Source organism: Halichoerus grypus, chromosome 8 (genome assembly GCF_964656455.1).
Source record: "Halichoerus grypus chromosome 8, mHalGry1.hap1.1, whole genome shotgun sequence".
Classification (NCBI taxonomy): domain Eukaryota; kingdom Metazoa; phylum Chordata; class Mammalia; order Carnivora; family Phocidae; genus Halichoerus; species Halichoerus grypus.
Window position 1 is genome coordinate 61,785,685 of NC_135719.1, and position 22,133 is coordinate 61,807,817.

Consider the following 22,133-nt stretch of genomic DNA (forward strand, 5'->3'; position numbering starts at 1 on the left):
TCTCAAGGGGAAGGATTTCCCAGGTAGAGTTCTGAACACCGTCAAACCATCAGTCGAGCGTGTGGGTGGAATAAAGTCATTGTAAGACACATTCGGTCTCCAGAAAATTACCCTACCGTGTTCCCTTCCTTAGGGGCTGCTAGATCAGGAGTCATCCAGCTGAGGCCCCCAGGCCAGGTGCAGCCAGCCGCCTGTTTTTGGATGGCCCACGAGCACATTTACTTTTTTATTTAATGGTTACATTTAAATGGTTCTATAAGTACCCACATATATTTTGCCTTTAGGCCCTTTATTTTGGGCTCTTTCAGGTAGTTTGCTGATGTCTGTGCTACTCAAAGTGTTCCACTGAAATGGGGTGTAAGTTAAGAAAGAAGAAGCCATGAGATGGACACAGGAGAGAAGGGAGGAAGGATGGAGGGAGAAGCAGGGTGGCAGCCTAGCGCGGGCTTAGAGGGAGAGGTGCCCGGATTTGAGCCAGCGCACAGAGAGAGCTCCCAGAGGAATCTCCAAGAAAGAAAATTAAAGGAAAAGATGAGTTGATGTGTCTGAACCCATTGAGAACGTTGTATTCTGCTAGGAACTTTGGGAGTGAATTCGTGCTAGGTAGGTAGAAAACTAACTGAAAGAGAAACAAGGCAGTGTTTAACTCCTGAGAAAACAAGATGAATAAGAAAGGAAATGCAGTCATGGAAGTAATAGAGCATACATGAGTCAGCCATGAATTGTATCCAAGTCATGGTAGTGTAAATCACTGATGTTTGATCTAACCAAATATTATAATAGAACTAAATGGGAAGGTGGAAGGAGGAATGAATGGGAAGAGAGCTAATTTCTTGCCTTCCGTAATAGGAAGTTAAAAGCAAATAAAGTTGAGGACTAACAGTATAACATGTAATTTTAATATAAAGAGGTAATTATTAGTTGAAACAGCTAGAAGAGTTTGAAGTATTTTGCCATGAAGAGCAAGCATCCGAAGTGGGCCAGAGGTTGCTGCATTTTGGATAAGCCCTAGAGTGACTTGACTTTTAAAATAATGTACCCGTATCACTTTGAAAATAGATTTCTAAAATAACAAAACAAAAAGGAAACGTGACTGGTGAGCCCGAGGAGTGATGTCCTGGCAAGCATGCCCAGGTGGGAAGGAGGCGCAGTGGGGGTCTGACCTCAGGCCCCTGGCTGGAGGAGGCAGGCTTCAGTGTCCCTGGGGACACGCTGGTTCTGATTATTGTTATTGCTTCTGACATAAGTGCGAAGACATTTCAGTGAAATGTCAAGACTGATAGCCATTTGTTCACGCCATGAACATTCTCTGCGTTTCAATCCCTGGCTGGAGGCTTGGGGATGAATACAGGAATGATTCCTGCCGCCCAGTGGCTTACAGACGGCAGGCTTACAGACGGCAGTACATGACGTCACTCATCCAGCTGGTGTATGATGGCTCTGCGCTGTGATGAGTATACCAGAGGGAAATGCGGTTGCAGGGACGCGTGCTCAGAGGTCAGAAGTCCTTCCGTGGAGCCTCGCAGGCTGGATAGGAATCGGGAGAGAGAGCGGGTGAGGGAGGTGCAGATGTCCAAGCACCAGGGAACGGGATGTGCAGAAGCACAGAGAGGACCCCGGGAATGATAGCGCCCGGTACAGGGGAGACCAGGGGGTGGCCGGCAGTAGAGGATGAAGCTGGAGAGGGTAACAGAACATAGATCCTTGGCTCAGCAAGGCGGCATGCCATGAGAGAGTCTGTCCTTGTCTTTCCCCCACAACATCGCTTCCGGGACTGACTTGTCACTACTGGTTTTTTGAAGTTTAAATTCATTTGAGCTCCTACTATGTGCCAGAGACACGACTGTGGACACAGCAGTGCAGGTCCCTGCTCCTGGAATTTGCAATGGACAAACCAGTGAAGCCAGGTGGGAGGTCCTTAAATAGGCCCTATTTGCGGGGAGGGTTGTTCTGGATAGGAGTGTTCAGGGGAGGGGTGGAAGGGAGAGCAGCAGGGCATGTTTGCATCCAGGTAGAAGATGCATAGAGTAAAGCCTGTGGGACTGGGGCAAGGATGAGCCGCTTTCTCTTTGGGCAGAAAGGTGGAATGACAGAGATGTGAGGCCTCGCAGGAAGAGCTGACCCTGGGGGTTTGGGCACAGCTCCCATCAGCAGCTGTGTCAGCACAGGGCGGCCTGCTGGGGCCGGCAGTCTATGGCTTGGTCTGTGGGCGCTGAGGCCAGCACAGGCAGAGGCCTTGGGGAGAGTCTGCTGACCGCCTGCTCTATGGTGAGCACAGGCTGTGGTCTGATGGAGGATGCAAGGGCCCCAGGAAATTGGTGGAGGGGGCATTTTGGAGGGAAGCCACAGAAAAAGAAAGCTGGAGGCTCCAAGGTCAGTGCCCCAGGTTTTTCAAGGAGGGAAGAGAGGAGGCATTCCGCTGCTGAAATGGACAGTTGCAGAGCTGGGAGAGAGTTTGGTGGTTGGAGGGAATCGGTGTGAGAGAAGGAAGCCTGGTAATCCATCCTGCGGGTATCAGCTCATATCTCGTGTATGCTCAGTGCTGTTCTTTAATGGACTTAAAACCTCACTTTCTGATTCTGAAGAAGTTAATATAAAATTAGCAGACTCATCGAGTCCAGCTTCCCTATTTAACAGACCAAGAAACCAGGAAGGTGAAGACTTGGGCCCATGATACACAGTGAGCCCACTGGGGGCCTGGGGGCAGCCTGGGGGTGGGGCTCTGTCCTCCACACCCTGCTGCCTGCACAGAGGCTGGACGCAGGAACAGTTTCCCCTGTGTGGGGGAGCGACTCCTTGGCCATAGCTCTGCATCCCGACTCCACAGGACAGCCATTATCAGCATCTGGAGGTGACCACACCAGATGACTTGATCTGAAATGGTAAAACCTTGTGGTGGTGCTTTCTTCTATTACCATGATGTGTAAATAATTTAGAGACATTTACTGCCTTGGGACAAGTGTGGAGAACGTTTAATTTAGAAAGGAAGTCTCAGAGAAAGACACGTTTGTGTGTGACTTCCAGGAACACGAGTCTCCACAGCTTGTTTGGTTCCTGAGTGATGAGTGGGACCCTCTTGGCTCGCAGTGGTTCTGTCTGAGGAGGGGTCCCAGCCGAGCTCGGGAGTCCAACCTCAGGGGCCTCGCAGGTGAATGAGAGATCTGCCGTCTCACCTCCCATCTGCAAACTCCATTCCACAACACCACCATTCCCCGGGGCCAGAAATTACTATGGCACCAGTGGATATCCAAAATGTGGCCTGACTTATGACTTAGATCTCAAATCCATGGACAAAAAAAAAAAAACAATTACTACAGAATATATGTAAGGGGTATTATTAGCTATATATTACCTGTGCCCCTTTCCTGTTGTTCCACTTTCAAATTGACTGAAATCCAAAAATGTCATTGTACAAAATTTATATTTCACTAAAAAAAAAAAATTAAGTAGAACATTGAGCAAGGTGCAGTGCTGTCTGCCAAATCATCTCCCATCCAGAAGTACCTTCTGGTTTCTTCTCCCTCATGTGTTCCAACCTCTCTAGTACAGCTACTGTTTTTTGTTTTTGTTTTTGTTTTTTTAACTCACTAAGCTGTATTAATCTAATCACAGCACCTTCCAAGAGCCTCATTCCTTTAGGCTTACATACCCACTATCTCAGGCCATATTTTGTTTATTTTTTTTTTCCAGTATAGACTGGAATGTGTTCCATTTTATTGCCTGATTTTTTTTTAATGTCTTAGGTTTTATATCTACACTCCAAAAATTGAAGAATTCCAAAGGCTGACATTTTTATTACATCAGTCTGTTTACTAATTTCACATATTACCAAGCTGGCATCGTCCCATGGCTCTGAATGCAGCATCCTACCGGTGTCCCTGTTAGCAGTCTGCTGGGCTGAGCCTGGGGTTTCAGTGCCTGCCACGGTGAACAGTTTGGGAACCGCCAGCAGACAGAGGGGATCACCCAGAGAGACAGACGTGGCCTGTGCTATTCTGATCCCCGGCAGCTCCTGGGTGTTAAAACAACGGGTGAGCGTGAAGGGACATGAATGGGAGGCTCCGGGGGTGGCAGGAGGGTGGGTGCTGCTGCCACGGAGGGAGAGCTCCTGCTGGAGTGAACACGGAGGGTGTGGGGGTGGCACAGGGGGCACCCAGGGGACGCTGCTGCGTGTAGGGGTGCAGACAGGTAGAACCCAGCTGGGCCGCGCAGGTGACTGCCTGGGAAAGGCAGGGCGTGGGCCTCGTGCTGAGTTCAGAAGGTGCTTGAGTGCATTCCGTTCAGCAGGTACTCCGTGCGTCCGCACGTCGTGCCAGTGTGTACCCTGAACCGATAGAATTTGGGCCTCAAAGAATGAGAAAGCACACTGCACATCATTCATCCGGTTATTCATTTACAGACATTTATTGAGCAACTTGTACATGGCAGACACTGCCCTCGTTGTAAGGGTACACGAGTCCTCTGAGCATCAGTCCTGGAGTAACTCAGTGCCGATCACAGTGCAGCACTGGAAAAGGACTACGCTGGACTTGGGTGCGAGGGCCCCCCCCCCCCCGGAAGGACGTGAGTGCTAGCCCAGGGCACAAGGAGAGAGGGGTCTTCAGCCGGGGCAAACCGTCACTGCGCTTCTGCCACCTGGGCAGGGATCATTGCATTCAGCTGTGGGCACAAGGGGCCAACGCACCAGCCCCAGGGAGAGCTGACTGGATTTCTGGGATGCTTGGCTGTCACCTTCCTGTCACCTTCCTGTCTTCAGCCAGCTGCACTAGGGCAGAGCCATCCGTGTGAAGGGATGAGCCCCCCTGTGGCGTCTGATTTCAGCATGTCCTCTAACATCCAACAAGCAGGCATCTGGTGGGAGGGCTGGGATGAGGTGGACAGAGCCAGGGGGTCTGTGTATGGGGCTCCTCCTTGGTGTCTCCCGCCACCTCCTGGCTTAGGAAGGGGCGATAGAAGGGAATCCTGCTATATGCCAGTGGACCCCTTTGGACACCCTTTCCCCCATCATGCAGCCTGCTGCTGGGTTATTTGTTATTTTCCATAGATTAGAATATAGTGTTCGTTGATCATGTGTCTGTGAATGGGAAAGGGCATATGCCTGGGAGAATGTTTGGTAGAATATATACATGGTGACTGTGATGCATGGTGGGGTTGTGGGGGACTCCTTTTCTTCCTTTGGTGTATGCATCTTTTCTGACTTTTCTCAATACTTATTAATCATTTTTTGTAATGAAATCGTTAAAGAAAATATTTTGAGAAATAGATACTTGGTCTCCCTTCTTAAAATAAAACAAGGAGAATAGTATTGAAAATTACACCAGTGGATGGTGTTTATCACTTTATTCCTGAGAGTGATCTATCATTCACAATGGCTACCTACTTTGTGGGTGCTCTAGGGAAAGAAAAGAAAAATCTAGAGAGCCTAAAATAGTTGTTTAAAAAAAAATCATAAGTATGTGTTGATTTGGGGGGATTATTGCTCTTCTACACATGAATAAACATTAAAGAAATTGATTCTCCACTCATCCCTGGTCTCAAAACACAACACTTGTCACAAGTGGCTTTATGGGTGAGTTTTACTAAACCTTTAAAAAACAAGAAGGCGGGGCGCCTGGGTGGCTCAGTCATTAAGCGTCTGCCTTTGGCTCAGGTCATGATCCCAGGGTCCTGGGATCGAGCCCCGCATCGGGCTCCCTGCTCATCAGAGAGCCTGCTTCTCCCTCTCCCTCTGCCTGCCACTCTGCTTACTTGTGCTCTCTCTCTCTCTGTCAAATAAATAAATAAAATCTTAAAAAAAAAAAAAACAAAAACAAGAAGGCTACACAATCCATTTCATGAGGCTAGTTTACTCGAACATCAAAATCAGACAGGGACTGTACTAGGAAAAATTATAGGCCAATCTCACCTTTGAGCATAGTTGCAAAATGCTAAATACAATACTTACTATGGAATTTCTCTGTATATTATATACATGTATATTCATACATACTTATACACTGTAATATATATATAATGTACATATGTAATATGCATTATGATGAAGTGGGGCTTATTGTGGGAAAGCAATGATGATTTAAATCAGAAAGTCATTTAATAATTGGTTAAATTCACATATTAAAAGGGATAAACCATATGGTGATCTTCATAGGTACAAAGGAAGTATTTGATAAAATTAGATACACATTTCTACCTTCAAACAAAGCCTTATTAGCAAAACAGGAGCAGATGGAAGATTCTTTACTTTGATAAGTGGTATCCATCAAAAACCCACAGCAGAGATCATATGTGGCCAGGGTGGGGGGCAGGGAGGATTTTAGAGGCCATTCTGTTAGTCGAGAACAAGACAAGATATCAAATAGCACCCTTACAATTCAGCATACAAGGCAAGAAAAAGAAATGGGAGGTAGAAGAAGATCATTTTGTGAGGCAGTGTAGTTGTCCAAGTAAAAAAATCTGAGAGATGCTACATAAAATCAATTAGAACTAGTTACAGAACTCACAAAATTTCTCGGAGATACATGAATCAGTTGGGTTCCTATATATCACTAATAACCATTTAGGAACTATAATAGAAAAAAATTATACTTGCAGTAGCAACCAAAACACTATGGTACCTAGAAGTAAATCTAATGAAAGATATATAAGAGTTCCATGGAAATGACTCTTAAAGCATTATCGAAGGACACAGAAGATCGGACTAAATGGAGAGATGTATCATGCTAATGGTTGGGAGGCTTGATATCATAAAGATACCTGTTTGCTCTGGATTAATACAGGGTGTTCATGGCATTTGGTCAAAAGATCCTAAAATTCATATGGAAGAGCAAAGGCAAGAACAGTCAAGACCATTTCTAGGAAGACTAAAATGGTGGCGGGGATCTTCCCTACGGCCTATCAAGACTTACTCTGAGTTATAGTAGTTAATACAGTGTGGTGCCAGTACTGAAATAGTTCAGTAGAACAGAGTAAGAGACACAGACCTGCGCAATTTGGAAATTTGATTAGAAAAAGGTGCCCTAACAGGTCAGTGGGACAAGGATGAACTATTCAATAAATTGAACAAACTGTGAGGAGGAAAAGTACCTCATGCAATATGCATAAATAAATGCCAAACGGATTAATGACCTAAATGTGGGAAACAAAACCTTAAAACTTCTGGAAAATATATGAGACTCACTTCTCACCTCATGGCAGGAAATGATTTCTTAAAATGAGATACAAAACCCACTTAACAATAAAGGAAAACATTGATAAATTTGACTATGTTAAAAATTTTAACTTCTGTAAGTCTAAAGACACCACAAATAAAGTGAAAAGGTAATGCTACAGACTGGAAGGAGATAGTTGCAACTCATGTGATCAGCAGAGGATTAGAATCCACAGCATATTAAAGGCTCCTGCAGGGGCGCCTGGGTGGCTCAGTCAATTGAGCATCTGCCTTCAGCTCAGGTCATGATCTCAGGGTCCTGGAATCGAGCCCCACGTCGGGCTCCCTGCTCAGTGGGGAGTCTGCTTCTCCCTCTCCCCCTGCTTGTGCTCGCTCGCTTGCTCTCTCTCAAATAAAATCTTAAAAAAAAAAAAAAAGAAGTTCCTACAAAATAGCCAGAAAAAGACGTCCAATCCAATGGCAGGGGAGGGGTCGGGGAGAGGAGTTAGTAAATTCTATGAAATTCACAGAGGAAAGACCTGAATGCTCAATATACACAAAAATACATTGAATGTCACTAGCAGAGAAAGATCTATTAAAACAAGATACTATTTTGTACCTATCAGATTGGCAGAAAATTAAAAGGCGGCCTATTTGAGGTATTGATGAGGAAATGGAACTGCAGGCACTCATAGGCTGCTGGTGAGAGTGAAAATTAGTGCTGTCTTGCTGCAAAGCAACCGGCAGCCTCCGGCCCAGGAGCTGGCAGGCGCGTTCTAGATGTAGAACCCAGGAGACTGTCACGTGTGTGCAGAGAGACAGGTCTGTGGACTTTATTGCTTGCAGAAAGGGGAAAGAACTTAAATGTCCATCATCAGGAAACATGGAGACATCGTATATTCACATAAGCAACTAAATGACGAAATTCGATAAATCTTGAAAGCATGATATTGAATGAAGAGTTGCAGAAAAATCTGTGTAGTACGACACCCTTATCTGAAGTTTAAAAACACTCTAAACCATATACTGGTGATGCATGCTTCCTCGTGAGGCAAAACTATAAAAATGTGGAGGAGACAAAGACACACCAGCTTCCGAAGTGCAGTTAGATCTGGGGAGATAGAAGGGGAAAGAGGGAGCTGAAAACAAAGAGGGCTTTTTAGCTCGCTCTTTCTCCGAGGCCAAAATATTGAGATTTGTCCCATCTGGGCAGTGGCCAAACGAGTAAAGTTTGTTAGATTATCTTCTCTTCTATCTACATACTTGAAATGTGTCATGGTTTTTAAAAAAATTAATGTTTCTGAGGGGGGAAAAAAACCATTTCCATTTTCAAGTGGGCAGTAATTCAAAACACCTTTAAACTAATTGATGGCTGTCACCGCGAATGGCAGTTTAGTATGGCGGGTTGAAGCGCGGGACTCTGGGGCCCTCTTCTGGGTGTGAACCCATCTCTGCCGCTTCCTGAATGGTGGCTTCACACAAGCTATTTAATCTCTCTGCTGTGGATCCCTTGGATGGAAGACGTCAAATGCCATTGCTGCTGCTGCTGCTGCTGATGATGATGATGATGGTTAGTGCGTGCTCATAGAGTTGTCGCAAGGGTATGATGAGGTCGTGTGCATAAAGCAGTGCAGAAGGGGACTCTATTATTATGCCTGGATGTGATCCACCATCCAGAGAGACACCAGTTACTTATTATATGCAAGGGAGAGGGGGGGAGGGGATGAATAAGCTTTGTTTCACGAAATCATGTAAGTAGACATTGTGTTTGGTGATGGTTGCTCTTCTACTGCAGTAAGACAAAAATCTCTCTCAAATCTCCAAAATTAACCTGTGGAGTTGGAGATGATTCAGCCCCCAGTGACTTCACACGTATCTGCCTCAGTTAGCTCTGGTAAGTAAAATCATCGCTCATTCACTTTTCAGAGCTAGCTGTAAATCAATAGGAAAAACAAAATCCATCTGTAACTCTGTTGAAATATATAGAATTCCCTCTAAAAATGAAAGCGACATCTATCTTCAATTTTTGATGAATACGTGGTATTGTCCTATCACATAGTAAGAATGGCTTTTTTTGTATTTAAAAAAAAAATGATGGAGCGTAAATCTCCTCGCTAGATGGGGATTTAAATTGAAGCCTATTTAATGTCCCAAATAAGTGAGAAATCACAGACATTCAGGAGCCAAGGCTGATTTTCTGAAAGCAGATGCCAGAAGGCGAAGATGGCGGGCTTTGTCTGGAGTTGATTTGAACTTGGGCCCTGCTGCAGTTGTGCTGCTCACTAGCCCCATAGCTTTGAGTGAATTACTTAAATCTGCTATGGCTCAGATTCCTCATCTGTAAAATGAGACTCACCATCCCTCTCTTGAAGAACTCTTGTGAAGATGAAATACATGGTATCCACCACCCCAGGTATATAATCTGTGCTTGTGCTCAGTAGTTAATAGTATCTGTGACATGATTATTAATTAACTAGTTGCTCAGTGCTGATGGATGGGTTGATTGGAGGGGTCTAAGACAAAATGAGATAATGAGAGTAGGTCTTACTTATAGCTGACCCTGCCAATCTCTCTGCACCTTACTTGGAACAGTAAGTTATTTCAAGGCCCAGGAATTTTTAGGTTTTTTTTGGGTTTTGGGTTTTGGGTTTTTTCCCAGGAATTTTTTGAAATGAAAAAAACAAAAACAAAAAAACTTGGTCTTCTTAAAGATGATCAAATGCTGTTTTTAAAGAGTAATTATTCGGGACACCTGGGTGGCTCAGTAGGTTAAGCGTCTGCCTTTGGCTAAGGTCATGATCCCAGGGTCCTGGGATCAAGTCTCCACATCGGGCTCTTTGCTCAGCGGGGAGCCTGCTTCTCCCTCTGCCTGCGGCTTCCCTTGCTTGTGCTCACGCTCTCTCTCTCTGACAAATAAATCTTTAAAAAAAAAAAAAGAGTAATGATTCAGTGCAAGGTGTTGCAACAATCAGAATCAGCTCTCCTGTAAGAAGTGTCCCGCTTTGACTACCATTGCTTTTCTATGTCTGCACAGCATCCTGAAATGTCCAGTACAGCTGGGAAGATTCATCATGCTTGGCCCCCCAAAAACAATCAAATCATTTCTAAACCACTGGATGAATGACTCTCGAGGACTGAGCAGCCACCAAGGGCAAAGCCCAAACTCTGTGCCTGCTCCCAGGCCTGGGCCAAAGGCAAGATTTCTAACCAAGCCAGAGCTGGAGGCAGATAGATTGGCCAGTGCGACACCACTTACTCCCCATTTGCTTGTCTGGCAACTTGGTCCTTCTTCCTTCCACCCTTCCTCCCAATCCTGCCATACCCAAGCCTGCCTCTCACTTCCTACCCTCATTTTTCATTTACTAGGAAGGGCAGTTTGGTGGTGGGCCCAAAGAGGGGAGAGAGAATCCCTCGGAGGGACACGGTGTGGCTCTGACTGAAGTGATTCCCAGCAAGCTGTGAGTAGAGACTATATTTTAACCAGCTAATTTTAGATAGTTGAATTTTTAAGGAAGAACCTGTTTATCTCTCGGGATCCCCTACTGACAAATTCTTTAGGGAAGATGGGTCTTTTCACCGGCTCCTGCTTGATGCAAAGGGGTAGGGTTTGGGTGGGAAAATGGGAAGCTCAGGGTGGGACAGGTTGGTGTTAGGTGCCTACTGGACAGGCTCCCGTGACCTTCTCCACCCAGATTCCCCTAGAGCCCCTGGGACTCGGTGTGCTAAGGACTGAATTCATCCACCCCACAGGCTCCTAGATGCCTCGTTTGTTGGTGGTGCCTTCGTTTCTCCCCGCCCCCCAGTTTCCAAGCTAGGAGAAGGACTCAACGTCATCCTCGATTCATTCCTGCCCCCCCCCCACAGTCATCCGTGCTGTTCCTGAGTGCCCCTCCCCATCACCCATAGGACAAGCTAAAATCAAAATCACAGTGCATTTCACTGTCTTACTAATTGCCATGGCTTCCTAATACCTTGGGGAATATCTCAAGGCAAGTAAAATGTTTCAAATCATCTTATTAGAATTTTTGAAATTTTTATGGCCTATTTCTTGTCAATCTGATTAGATCATTACTTTTACCTTATAATTTGGCTGTGGAAAAGCTCTTACGATGAGGAGGATAATCGTCAGCTCTGCCATTTCCTTGCTGTTCACTTATGCTGGTATGATTAGTGTATTATTTTCAGTCCTCAGCTTGGCTGCTTGCAGGAATGTTCTGAAATCACTGGTCCATTTTTTGAGGGTTTAGTTAAAACTAAATAATATAATCACTGAGTCTGTTTAACCAAGCACACATAAACAAATGCTGAAATAAAACTTTTGAAAGGGGATAAACAAGTGAGGGATACTAAATACCCACCAAACCCTGAGTGGGGGACTTTCCCCAGTTCCCTTTGAATGCCACCCGCCAGTGGGTCCCCTGGTCAGCCTGCATGTTCAGTGTTAGGAAAGCTTCACTTCTCTCCTAAGAAAACAAGGAGGCAGAAACAGAGGTTCTAATATTTTCATTTTGCACACAATGCAGTGTTACCTGGCAGAGGCTGTTGCCCGGCACATCACAGTGACCGCACCTGTAGGACCCACAAGCTGCTTGCTTCTTACTGCAGTAGTGGAAATTGGGGGGACCTCAGGTCTCAGCCACAGAGGTGAGCCCAGGAGGTATGCGCTCAAGGCAGGTGGCTCTCTTCGGAGGGGTGGGGGAGGCCCAGCCCCGAAGAAGGCTCAAGGATATGCTGGACTGAACTGCAGTCAGCAAAATGCATTCCTAACCCTCCCATGCCATTCAGGTTTTACTGTGATGCCTTTTAAGACATCCCAAAATATCTTTTTTAAGTCTCAAAAATGCCATCTCATTCAAGTATGAAAGGGACTAGACCAACAAAGGCTTTTTTTCATGGGCTCCCAAGCTTTGATCATTTCTCTGTGGAGAGAGGGGAGGATCCAGGTTTTTGCTTGTCCCGAACCCAAAGACCCCACCATCACTCAACGATCTTGTTTCACTGTACCTCCTCCAGCGCCACGTTTTTACTCTTCCAGCCGTAGAGAAGCCACAGCTTTATCCAAGGGCAGGACAGCGGTTTCTAGTTAGACTCCACTGGAGATGCAACAACTCAGTAGTCTTTCTGGAAACCATAACTCTGTGAGGTTCGCATTTCAAAGCACTACTTAAGGTTGCTTAATAGTTTGTCCCTGTAGCTACATGGGGACAAACAAGAACTGAAGCAGAGGCAGTGTCTTCTCTAGAAGGTATTTTGTCCCATCTGCAGACCACCTCACCCCCAGAGCCAACCCCTTCCTCATCGTTCACACACAGGACAGACAAGGAAGCAGGCAGGGAGGGGAGACACTATCAGTCTCCCCACCGGCTCCTGGCCCCTTATCAGTAGTGAAGGGGGGAGCCCGAGGGACATGACCAGTGCAGTCAGCTTTGCTGGGTGCGTGTGCAGGTGGACAGAAAGGTGCTCATCATGAAAGTTCCAGTAGTTTGTGAGGCTGCTGCATCTGAAGGAGGCTTGCTTGAACTTTTTCCCCAGCAGTCACGTATAAGTGATTGCGTGCCAGAAATTTGGACTACCACTAATCGCCCTCTGCTCGGGGTCTTGCCCCTCCCACGTTCCTTGGACGCTGGGTCTCCTGCTTTGACAGATGGTGTTTTTTTCGTTGTTGTTTTTAAAGATTTTATTTATTTATTTGACAGAGAGAGACACAGCGAGAGAAGGAACACAAGTAGGGGGAGGAGGAGAGGGAGAAGCAGGCTTCCCGCGGAGCAGGGAGCCCGATGCGGGGCTCGATCCCAGGACCCTGGGATCATGGCTTGAGCCAAAGGCAGACGCTTAATGACTGAGCCACCCAGGTACCCCTGACAGACGGTGTTTTGCTCTGGGTACCGTCTCCACTCCTAACTCCTACTTCCCACTTTTAGCTGACTCTCTTCCTTGCCATCATCATCTTAGGCTGTTTACAGAAGTGACGTGATCCTGTGTGTACCACTGGCTAAGACAGATAATTTCCAATTTTATTATTTTGACACAGCCATCCACACTCGCATTCAAGCCTTCCATGCGCTCCTTAACTGGAAGCAGAGAAGTTACAGAGCCCTGAGAGTAGGAAGAGAAGGGTGGAGTCTGTCCCCCAGCCCCTCTGTACTTCAGCACATCCTGGGCAGATGCTCAGAGCACTTCATCCCTCATGACCAGCATTCGCTTTCTTTTTCCCAACGTGTACTACCTGCTCTTACCACGCTAGAGCTCATCTGCCTCTTTTCCGCCCACTCTGCCAGCTCGGTAAGATCTTCCTGCTATATATCACCACCAGTTTGGCATTTCACCACCTGGGAGAGCTTAGTGTTGTCTAGAAATGTGGAAACATCCCTTGTACTACGGCCGAACATCATTTATAGAAACATCAACTCAGGCCGGCCCCAGCACTTTTCCGTTTAGTGAAGGACCCGCTTATCTTTTGTTTTCTCTCTCCAAACTAGTTGGCTACCATTGTCATGCCAGTCTCCCAACATAGCTCTGGTACTTTTCTTTTCCTTGTAAACATTCCAAGAGGGCTTATTCGCAGAGCACTGACCTCACATTGCTCTCACTTGAGCTTTTCCATCAGTCTTGGTGTAAGAAAGCCCCTGTTTATGCTACGGCGATCAGTTTCACAGCTCCCTCCATCTTGTCTCTTGGTACTGGTCAGGGGAGCTATGTAGTAGCTGCATCATCACATTCTTGTCTCCATTCTCAGAGATTCTGAGGTGTTGTAAACAACTCATTAGCTTTCGTGGCTGGGGAATGGGAACTTTTGTACGAACACGGTTAAGAGAATTATCCCTGGCCAAAACAGCCTTCCGAAGGCTTGTACACGGCAACAAGGGGACAGTTTTTGCCAAGACCTAACCTGGATCTCTTGGTGTTTTCCCAAAACAAGTATGTGTCTACCAGTTAGGCCTGTTTCCCCAAATATCCAAGTACACTCCTGACCTTGGCTCCCAAAACTCGCATTCTTCCTCTCAGCCAGCACTGTTCCTCCCTGATAGATCACGCACATAGTCCCCCTGCAGAAGGTTGAGAGAGAAGAACGGATGGAAGGAAGCAGGCCCAAGATTTCTCTGCAAAAGTCTTCTGAATAGGACTGCCCCTCTGGCTCTCCCTCATTGTTACACACCCTCCCTTTAATCATGCACACATGTTGGAGACATTGGTTCTCCTCACTCCTGCCCAGCAGATCCCTGGGAGTTTTAAAAGTTGACCAGAGTGTCTTGATTTTATTTCTCTCAATCCTATCCCAGCATTTCTCGTAATATATACTGCAAGATGATTGTGTGTGTGTGTACAAATTTTGTAAGGCTCAGTAAGTTTGAGAAGTGGGTAGACTAAACAAAACTACACAGGTGTCTTTACGGTGGGACATCTCAAAGACTTTAATAAGCTACCCGGTATGGCAAAGCCTCAAGAGCCAACCATAATCTGTGGTCATCCACAAGCTCGTCGTAACTGACCACAGACCCTTCTCTCCCAGAGCACCTAGCAGGACGAGTGTTCAGTCGGATCCATGTCGGGGCATGTCCTGATCAGTGGGTCTTACACGCAGCAGGTCAGAGTCACCTAGGGAGCTTGGGATTACTAGCCCTGTCCTGAAGATTTTCATACTGGCAGTCTGGGGTAGAGTGGGAGAATCTACTTATTTGTTGTTGTTCTTTCTTAAAGCTTTCTTGGTAATTTTGGTGATCCGTAGCACTTGGGTTCCCCTGCTGTAGACTCTTGATATTTCGGGCTTCAGAGACGCTACACCTGTGACCCTCCTGAGCCCTCACCCTGGAGGGCTGTATCCTAAATCCCCTTATAGGTAAATAACACATTCTTACACAATAGAGATGGCTGAAAACTTAGCAGGAAAACCAGCCTTTGTGATTAGGGGAAAATTACCAGCCTGTATCTTTGGCTTTAGAAGCCACTTTGTAACATGGTAGCCACCCCCATCTATCCACATTCAAGTCTGCCTTTAGCTGTCCCCAGCTCTTCTCACTCAAGCCGTTTTGGGCTATTTCGCATGTTTCTGAATTTTGTTTCATTTGTCTGTGTCTCCTGTCCCTGCAGGACCATATTCAGAGCGGGACCCAAATGGATATTTTGGGGGGATTTCCCCCATAGCACTTCATATAGAGCCAGACTAATAGGAACTGTTCAATAACTGCAGAGCAACCAAAAGACAAAAGGGACTTTGCCCAAAATGAGCAAAAAAGGGTTAAGTTTAATTACAGAAATAAAAAGCAAGTAGAGAGGGGCGGTAAATCAGTAAATGTGGCAACACGAGTGTACAACTTACCTGCTGAGATGATAGCATCTTGAATGGCAAGCATGTATGATTTTCTGCCATCCTCTGAAATTTTTCTTTATTACTTCTCTGTTCTTCAGTGTTTAACTCAGTGATATATGCCCCACTGGTGGCTTCGGAATAGGGTGACCCACTTGTCCCAATGTGCCTGCCACTTACCTAGTTCCAGCACTGAAAGTCAGCTATATGGGAAACCCCTCAATCCTGGCAAACCAGGACAGTTGGTCACTCTACTCAAAAGACAAAAAGAATTCCCTGACCAGATAAACTTGGGAAATGCTACATCACGTCCACCACCTGAATTATTGCTGCTATTACAAAACAGATTACCACAGACTTAGTGGCTTCCAACAACACAGATGTATCCTCTTACACCTCTAGAGATCAGAAAGCCTAAGTGGGTTTCACAGGGCTCTAAATCAGTGTTATCCTCAGGGCTGCATTCTTCCTGGAGGCCCTAGGGGAGACTGTGTTTCCTTCCCTTTTCCAGCTTCTAGAAGCCAGCCACATTCCTTGGCTGGTGGCTCCCTCCTCCATCTCCAAAGCCAGCGATCACATCACTCTGACCCTTTACTTCCACCGTCATGGACCCCTCTCTGGCCCACTCTCTCCTGCCTCCCTCCTTCACTTTGAAAGACCCCTGTGATTGTATCAGGCTCACTGGATGATCCAGGGTAATCTCTCCATCCCCAAATCCTTACGCTCAGTCCCATCTGCAAAGTCTCTTTTGCTGGGTCACACTCACAGGTTCCAGAGACTGAGACACAGACATCTTGGGGGGGGAGGGGGGTCGTTATTCTGCCTACCACACCCAGCCCTCTCAGAGAGTTGATAAAACACCTTAATGTATTAAAGGAGTGTTTTAAAATCTCACAGGAAAAGAAATCTAATTGCTCAACCCAGTATTTTCCAAACTTACTTGGTCAAGAATCTCTTTACCCCCAAAGAGGACTTCTTATCACCTCTTGGAATGCTATTGCTCTCACCGAAGAGGAGAATTCCATGTAGTGTTCGAACCGCCGAGAGTCGAGAGACCTCCCATGTGATGTGCAGACAAGGACGATTTGGAGGGAATTGATTATAGATCCAATTCCTCTTTCTCACTTCAATACATACTCTTTTCTACACTTTCCTGCCTGAGAAACAACCTGAGGTCAAAGCATGGTGGACCTCTCTCCTTTCCACTGTTTTTAGTCAGAGTTCTCACCCATGAAGACTCGTACTGGGACAAATATATCACCCTGGGGTGCAGAACCTTCCTGGTCAGACACAGGGAGGACGTGAAGCTCTGGTGTTCGTGGTGCCTCTTTGAATCAAGACGCCATAACCCACCCCTACACATCTCATTTGGAGGTGCATCTCCAATAAAAATTTATTTTTTATGTTTACTGTTTATCAACATTTTAATATTTTTTTAAAAGATTTTATTTATTTATTTGACAGAGAGAGACACAGCGAGAGAGGGAACACAAGCAGGGGGAGTGGGAGAGGGAGAAGCAGGCTTCCCGCTGAGCAGGGAGCCCGATGCAGAGCTCGATCCCAGGACGCTGGGACCATGACCCGAGCCGAAGGCAGATGTTTAGCCGACTGAGCCACCCAGGCACCCCATCAACATTTTAATATTTTATATTGTACCCCAAAATAACTCACTCTAGAAGAAATGTTTTAAGACATGGAGATTTATGATCACTGGAATCGTCTTTTAATTTCAATTTCAATTTGTATGCATCCTTTGGCTGTAGAGAATTTGATGAATTGATCAAATAAAACATTTTCAAGCATAAAAATATATTAAGTTAAAATTCTCTGGGTGTCATGGAATAGAGATACAATTTCAAGGGGGGGAAAAGAACAATGTAACATTTCTAATTTTTTTTAAAGATTTTATTTATTTGACAGAGAGAGAAAGAAAATGAGTACAAGCAGGGGGAGTGGCAGGCAAAGGGAAAGGGAGAAGCAGGTTCCCCGCTGAGCAGGGAGCCCAAGGTGGGGCTCGATCCCAGGACCCTGGGATCATGACCTGAGCTGAAGGCAGACGCTTAACCCACTGAGCCACCCAGGCATCTCTAACATTTCTAATTTTTAAAGAAGAGCTTGTGTTATATCACCGTAGTGCTATGTTATATTGGACATATTTAAAAGAATGATTTAACAGACTAATTTTTAAATACTTTATAATATCTAGAGATTATATCTATTAACAAATTATTTAACCTTAAGGTGAAAAATACTTGCCGTCAAGGGTACGTAATTTTTTAAAATTCTTATGGGAATATATGAGCAAAAGGTGTGACAGCTACTGGTCGAGAGAAGAATGTTGGGAGGGGAAAAGACTAGGAAGGAAGGCTTGATAAAAATGGCAGCTTCAGCCACCAGTTAGAGTGAGAACCAAGAAACACCTGGCGCAGAGCCAGCCCGCACTCCCTTCCTCCCCCAGCACCTGCCCTGGGCCACCAGTGCGTGAAGCACCGGGCACACAGTAGGGCTTAGACACAGGTTCCGGCTCTCACAGAGCGTACATTCTCGTGGCCATCTATGCATTTGATCTGTCGCTTCTGTGTCAGCCCGGGCTTGCTGCATTTCTAGAGAGCCTCTTAATGCACCTCGTTCTCAGGCAGCTTTTAGGAGGAGCTATATCTACAAAGAAATGACTCATTTTTTTATATAGATATTCTAGAAAAGATCCATCTAGATTCCATTGTTCCCATCAGAATAATAACCTGAGTAGGCATACACCTATTTTAGTGCAGGGCCACTATTTAAGTCTTGAAGCTTCTTCTGTGGGATTGACTTCTTTTTTTTTTTTTTTTTTTTTCTAAGCATACAGCACAGTCTTCTGAGCATCCTCAATACTTGTAAATATTTGTCTTTGGAATATGAATTTTTTTAAGATTTTATTTATTCATGAGAGAGAGAGAGAGGCAGAGGCAGAGGGAGAAGCAGGCTCCCCAAGGAGCAGGGAGCCCAATGCGGGGCTCAATTCCAGGACCCTGGGATCATGACCTGAGCCGAAGGCAGAAGCTTAACCAACTGAGCCACCCAGGTGCCCTGGAATACGAATTTGATGTTTGGGGAACAGAGGTCATTCACACAAAGGTCTGGTGACCGTAGCAGATGGTCAGACTGGGCAGAAGTATTTTTTGCTACAAACTGGAGGGCATAAATCAGGAGGTCTGGGCTTTCTCATGGTAAAGAAGAGTCAGGACATGCTGTTGGTTTCCTTTGCACCTCGACTGAAGGGAACATCCCGCCCATGTCAGGGTCACTTGACTGCAAAGTTGCTTGAACATTCTATGGTTTCAGACTTGAGAGAGAGAGCTGGCAGCCTGAGAAGCAGCTAGAAGCCTGAGAGCAGAAGACACTGTCCTGGAAGGGCCCAGGGCTGAGGGAGCAAGGCGGGGCCCGTTGTGAGGGGGCAGGCGGGTGGAGGGAGTGCATATGAGCCTTGTCTAAGTTGTGTGGGAGTGTTTATTGAATCTGTCTGTGAGACCTGAGCATCTGGGTGTTAATCACTGTCCACCGAGCGAATGAGTCCAGGGTGGGCAGAGCACGTGGAACATGAGGTGGGGCAGCCAGGTGAGGCTTGTGGAACCTGGTATATATGGCCACGTGTCCACTCTGCCTGTCCTATCTGTCACTTCCCTGTGGCCACAGAGCACTGGATACAGTCTCTATGGATCCTAGAAGGGTCTTTAGTTCTCAAAGGAAAACTACTTTTTAATATAAATTTGCACTGTATTTTACTACCTTCTTCTTCTGCACTGTTTCTCTGGTATCTTACCTAGAAGACACCATTTCATCCCTGTGCCCAGAACGGAGCTGGGTGCTGTGGGAGACACTGTCTCCGTCCTCGGGCAACCTGACTCTCCTCTGGAAGAGTAATAATACGTGTGCATACTGTAGAGAGATGGCCAGTGGGTTTCTGATGTCAGCTCTAGCTAATTGGTGACTTCATGGAGTAGTTCATCAAATCTAAGACACCGTCAATTGTAAGAGGCTCTTTTATGTGCTCTTAAGAAAGAACAATGTGCTGCCAATTAAACTGTGAGTGACTGCTTTCTTTTTACTTAGAAACTTTATACTTATTGAAGGATCCTTTTGGACTTACTTAGTGGGGGGTTTTTTAACATCTGTTACTCTTGTTCATTCATAAAGTGGAAAAGAAGAGACATCAGTTGACTTTGGTTGTTCTAAGCTGCTTCACATTCAGGGCACTACTCGTCTGAAGGATCTTTGACTTGGAGTTGTCTGTGTGTTTCGCACACGGTGCCCTTCTGTTCTCTATGCCAACTGAGGGCGTTGGTGAGGCAATATTTCTCCGAGTGCCCTTGACTTTTCTCCCAAATCTCCGGCTCCTGTTGTGCAAACTGCTTGCATATAGATAAAGACAACCACAGCACAAGTGCCCCCTGGGAACAGGGACAGTAAGACACATACCAATTTCCAAGATATGAGACGTGAAAAAGAAGACCCCTGAGACTCAAAATATGGATTCTGAGACTCAGTCAGAAAGACCGCCGTGATCAGCCTGGGTATGTCCGCCCTGCGGGTGGCGCTGGTATTCGTGCCACATGCTTGTCATCAAGCAGTAATTTGCACAACTGAATGGTGGGGTTCTCTGTGAGCTAATAGGGTCAGGAAGCCATCGTGCATGAAGTAGGTCTGGAAAGGTGAGATTTGGCCCGGAGAAGAGGAGGCCCCTTCCAGAGAGGAAAGAGGGCGATTGAGAAGATTCAAGAGGGCAAACAAGCATGGTATGTGGAGAGGACAGTGGAGCAATCCCAGGCTTTGGTGGAGTTTGGTGAGGGAGCGGTGGGATATAAAGGCATGAGTTTTTGCTCTAGGAACGTAGGTTCAAATTAGTGTGTTTCACTTGTAGAAACATAATAAATGGTTCTCATATTTCTATAACTTTTCTCTCTTTCCTCACGATAGGTCCCGACGTTTTTAGTTCAAAGAGCCTTGCCCTTCAAGCCCAGAAGAAGATCCTGAGCAAAATCGCCAGCAAAACCATGGCGAACATGTTGATTGATGACACCAGCAGTGAGATCTTCGATGAGCTCTACAAAGTCACCAGAGAGCACACCCACAACAAGAAGGAAGCCCACAAGATCATGAAAGACTTGATCAAGGTGGCGATCAAAATCGGAATACTCTACCGGCACAACCAGTTCAGCCAGGACGAGGTGGTCATCGTGGAGAAGCTCAGGAAGAAGCTGAACCAGACGGCCATGACCATCGTCAGCTTCTATGAGGTGGAATACACCTTCGACAGGAACGTGCTCTCCAAGCTCCTGCACGAGTGCAAGGACCTGGTGCACGAACTGGTACAGCGACACCTGACGCCCCGGACCCACGGGCGCATCAACCACGTCTTCAACCACTTTGCTGACGTGGAGTTCCTCTCCACCCTGTATAGTCTGGACGGAGACTGCCGGCCCAACCTCAAGAGAATGTGTGAAGGAATCCATAAATTGCTAGATGAGAAAGTCCTCTGAATGCCTTCTCTCCTCCTGGACTTTGCTGAGTTCCAGCTACAGCACCTGGTGTGGTCCAGGTTAGAATCCAGAAAAGAGGAAACCCTCGTCCAAGATGCCCGTGTCCTGCCCTAGTTACCCGTCTGCTGTTGATGTCAGATTTCACTCAGGTGTGTTTCTCCCCTGAGCCCACTGACGAGCTCTGTGCCTCCAGGCACCTTGGTCCGCCAGCCCGAAGGACACATCATCCCTTCTCAGCAGAAGGCTGCTGTGCTCATCAAGGTGAGCTCGCTTCATCCTGTGGAGTGGAAGGAGCCCTGGACCAGGAGTTGGAGGACATGGATCTGGCTCCCGGCTTCACCAGTCCAGCCATCCTCGGGACCCTGGGACCACGATGCCCGCCTGCCTCCCTCCCAGGGCTACTCGCAGGTTCAAATGAGGCAACGTACGTTCACGCTTTTGAAAACTCTAACGTAAGGTCTTATTATTTTCTCTTTGGAGTGTGAGAGGGACCCAGCTGGATCTAGACTACTATGCAGCAGAGAAGAAAAGAATATCAGTATCTAGTGGGCCAGGTTTACAGTCTGTCTCCAGACGTGCTGTTTCAGACACAAATGAATACAAAGGTATGAAAAAGCATAGCTGCAGACTGGAAAACTCTTTTCCAAGAGCTGTGTTTTTTAGGTCCCAGGTGCAGGTTTATGATCCTGCAGAGGGAGTCTTTCCAGCGGGGTGGAGGTGTGGAGAGTTTCCCACGCCTGACACAGGGGCAGAGAACTGTGCCCCCTGCAGGCCCGGCCTCCCCCTCCGAGGGGCGCTGCCCCTGAGGTGCGGGAGGGCGCATCCCGGCAGCGCGGGAGAGCGGGCAGAACGAACCCCTATCCCTCTCTCCTGGCCTTTCACAGTCCCATTGTGCTAGTTTCTTTGGTTCATCAATAAATTGAAACTACCCTTCAAACAAGAGGTTTTGGAGTTGTGATTCCAAAATAAGATGCCTTGGAGTTAGATACAGTGTTAAGAACAATGGGATTGAAAGGCAGACAATGCCGAGCAGGACACTCAGACTCTGCGGGGGGCGGGGGGGAGGGAGCGAGAAGGGGGGCATGGCCAGCTCGCTCACGGACATGTGGCCGCCTTCTCCGACCAGCTCCCAGCCCCGCTTTCACGCTGTGGCTTCTGACAT

General features: G+C 46.6%; 1 protein-coding gene across 1 annotated transcript in view; it reads left to right on the forward strand.

Moving 5' to 3' along the window:
• TNFAIP8L3 (TNF alpha induced protein 8 like 3) overlaps window positions 1-21,911 on the forward strand; it is a 36,061-nt gene extending 14,150 nt beyond the window's left edge. The window contains exon 2 of the mRNA XM_036116614.2: window positions 20,409-21,911. Within this exon, the coding sequence (XP_035972507.1) occupies window positions 20,409-20,971 (563 nt within the window). The 3' untranslated portion in view covers window positions 20,972-21,911. The remainder of the gene's footprint in view (window positions 1-20,408) is intronic.
• Window positions 21,912-22,133: the final 222 nt, after the last annotated feature.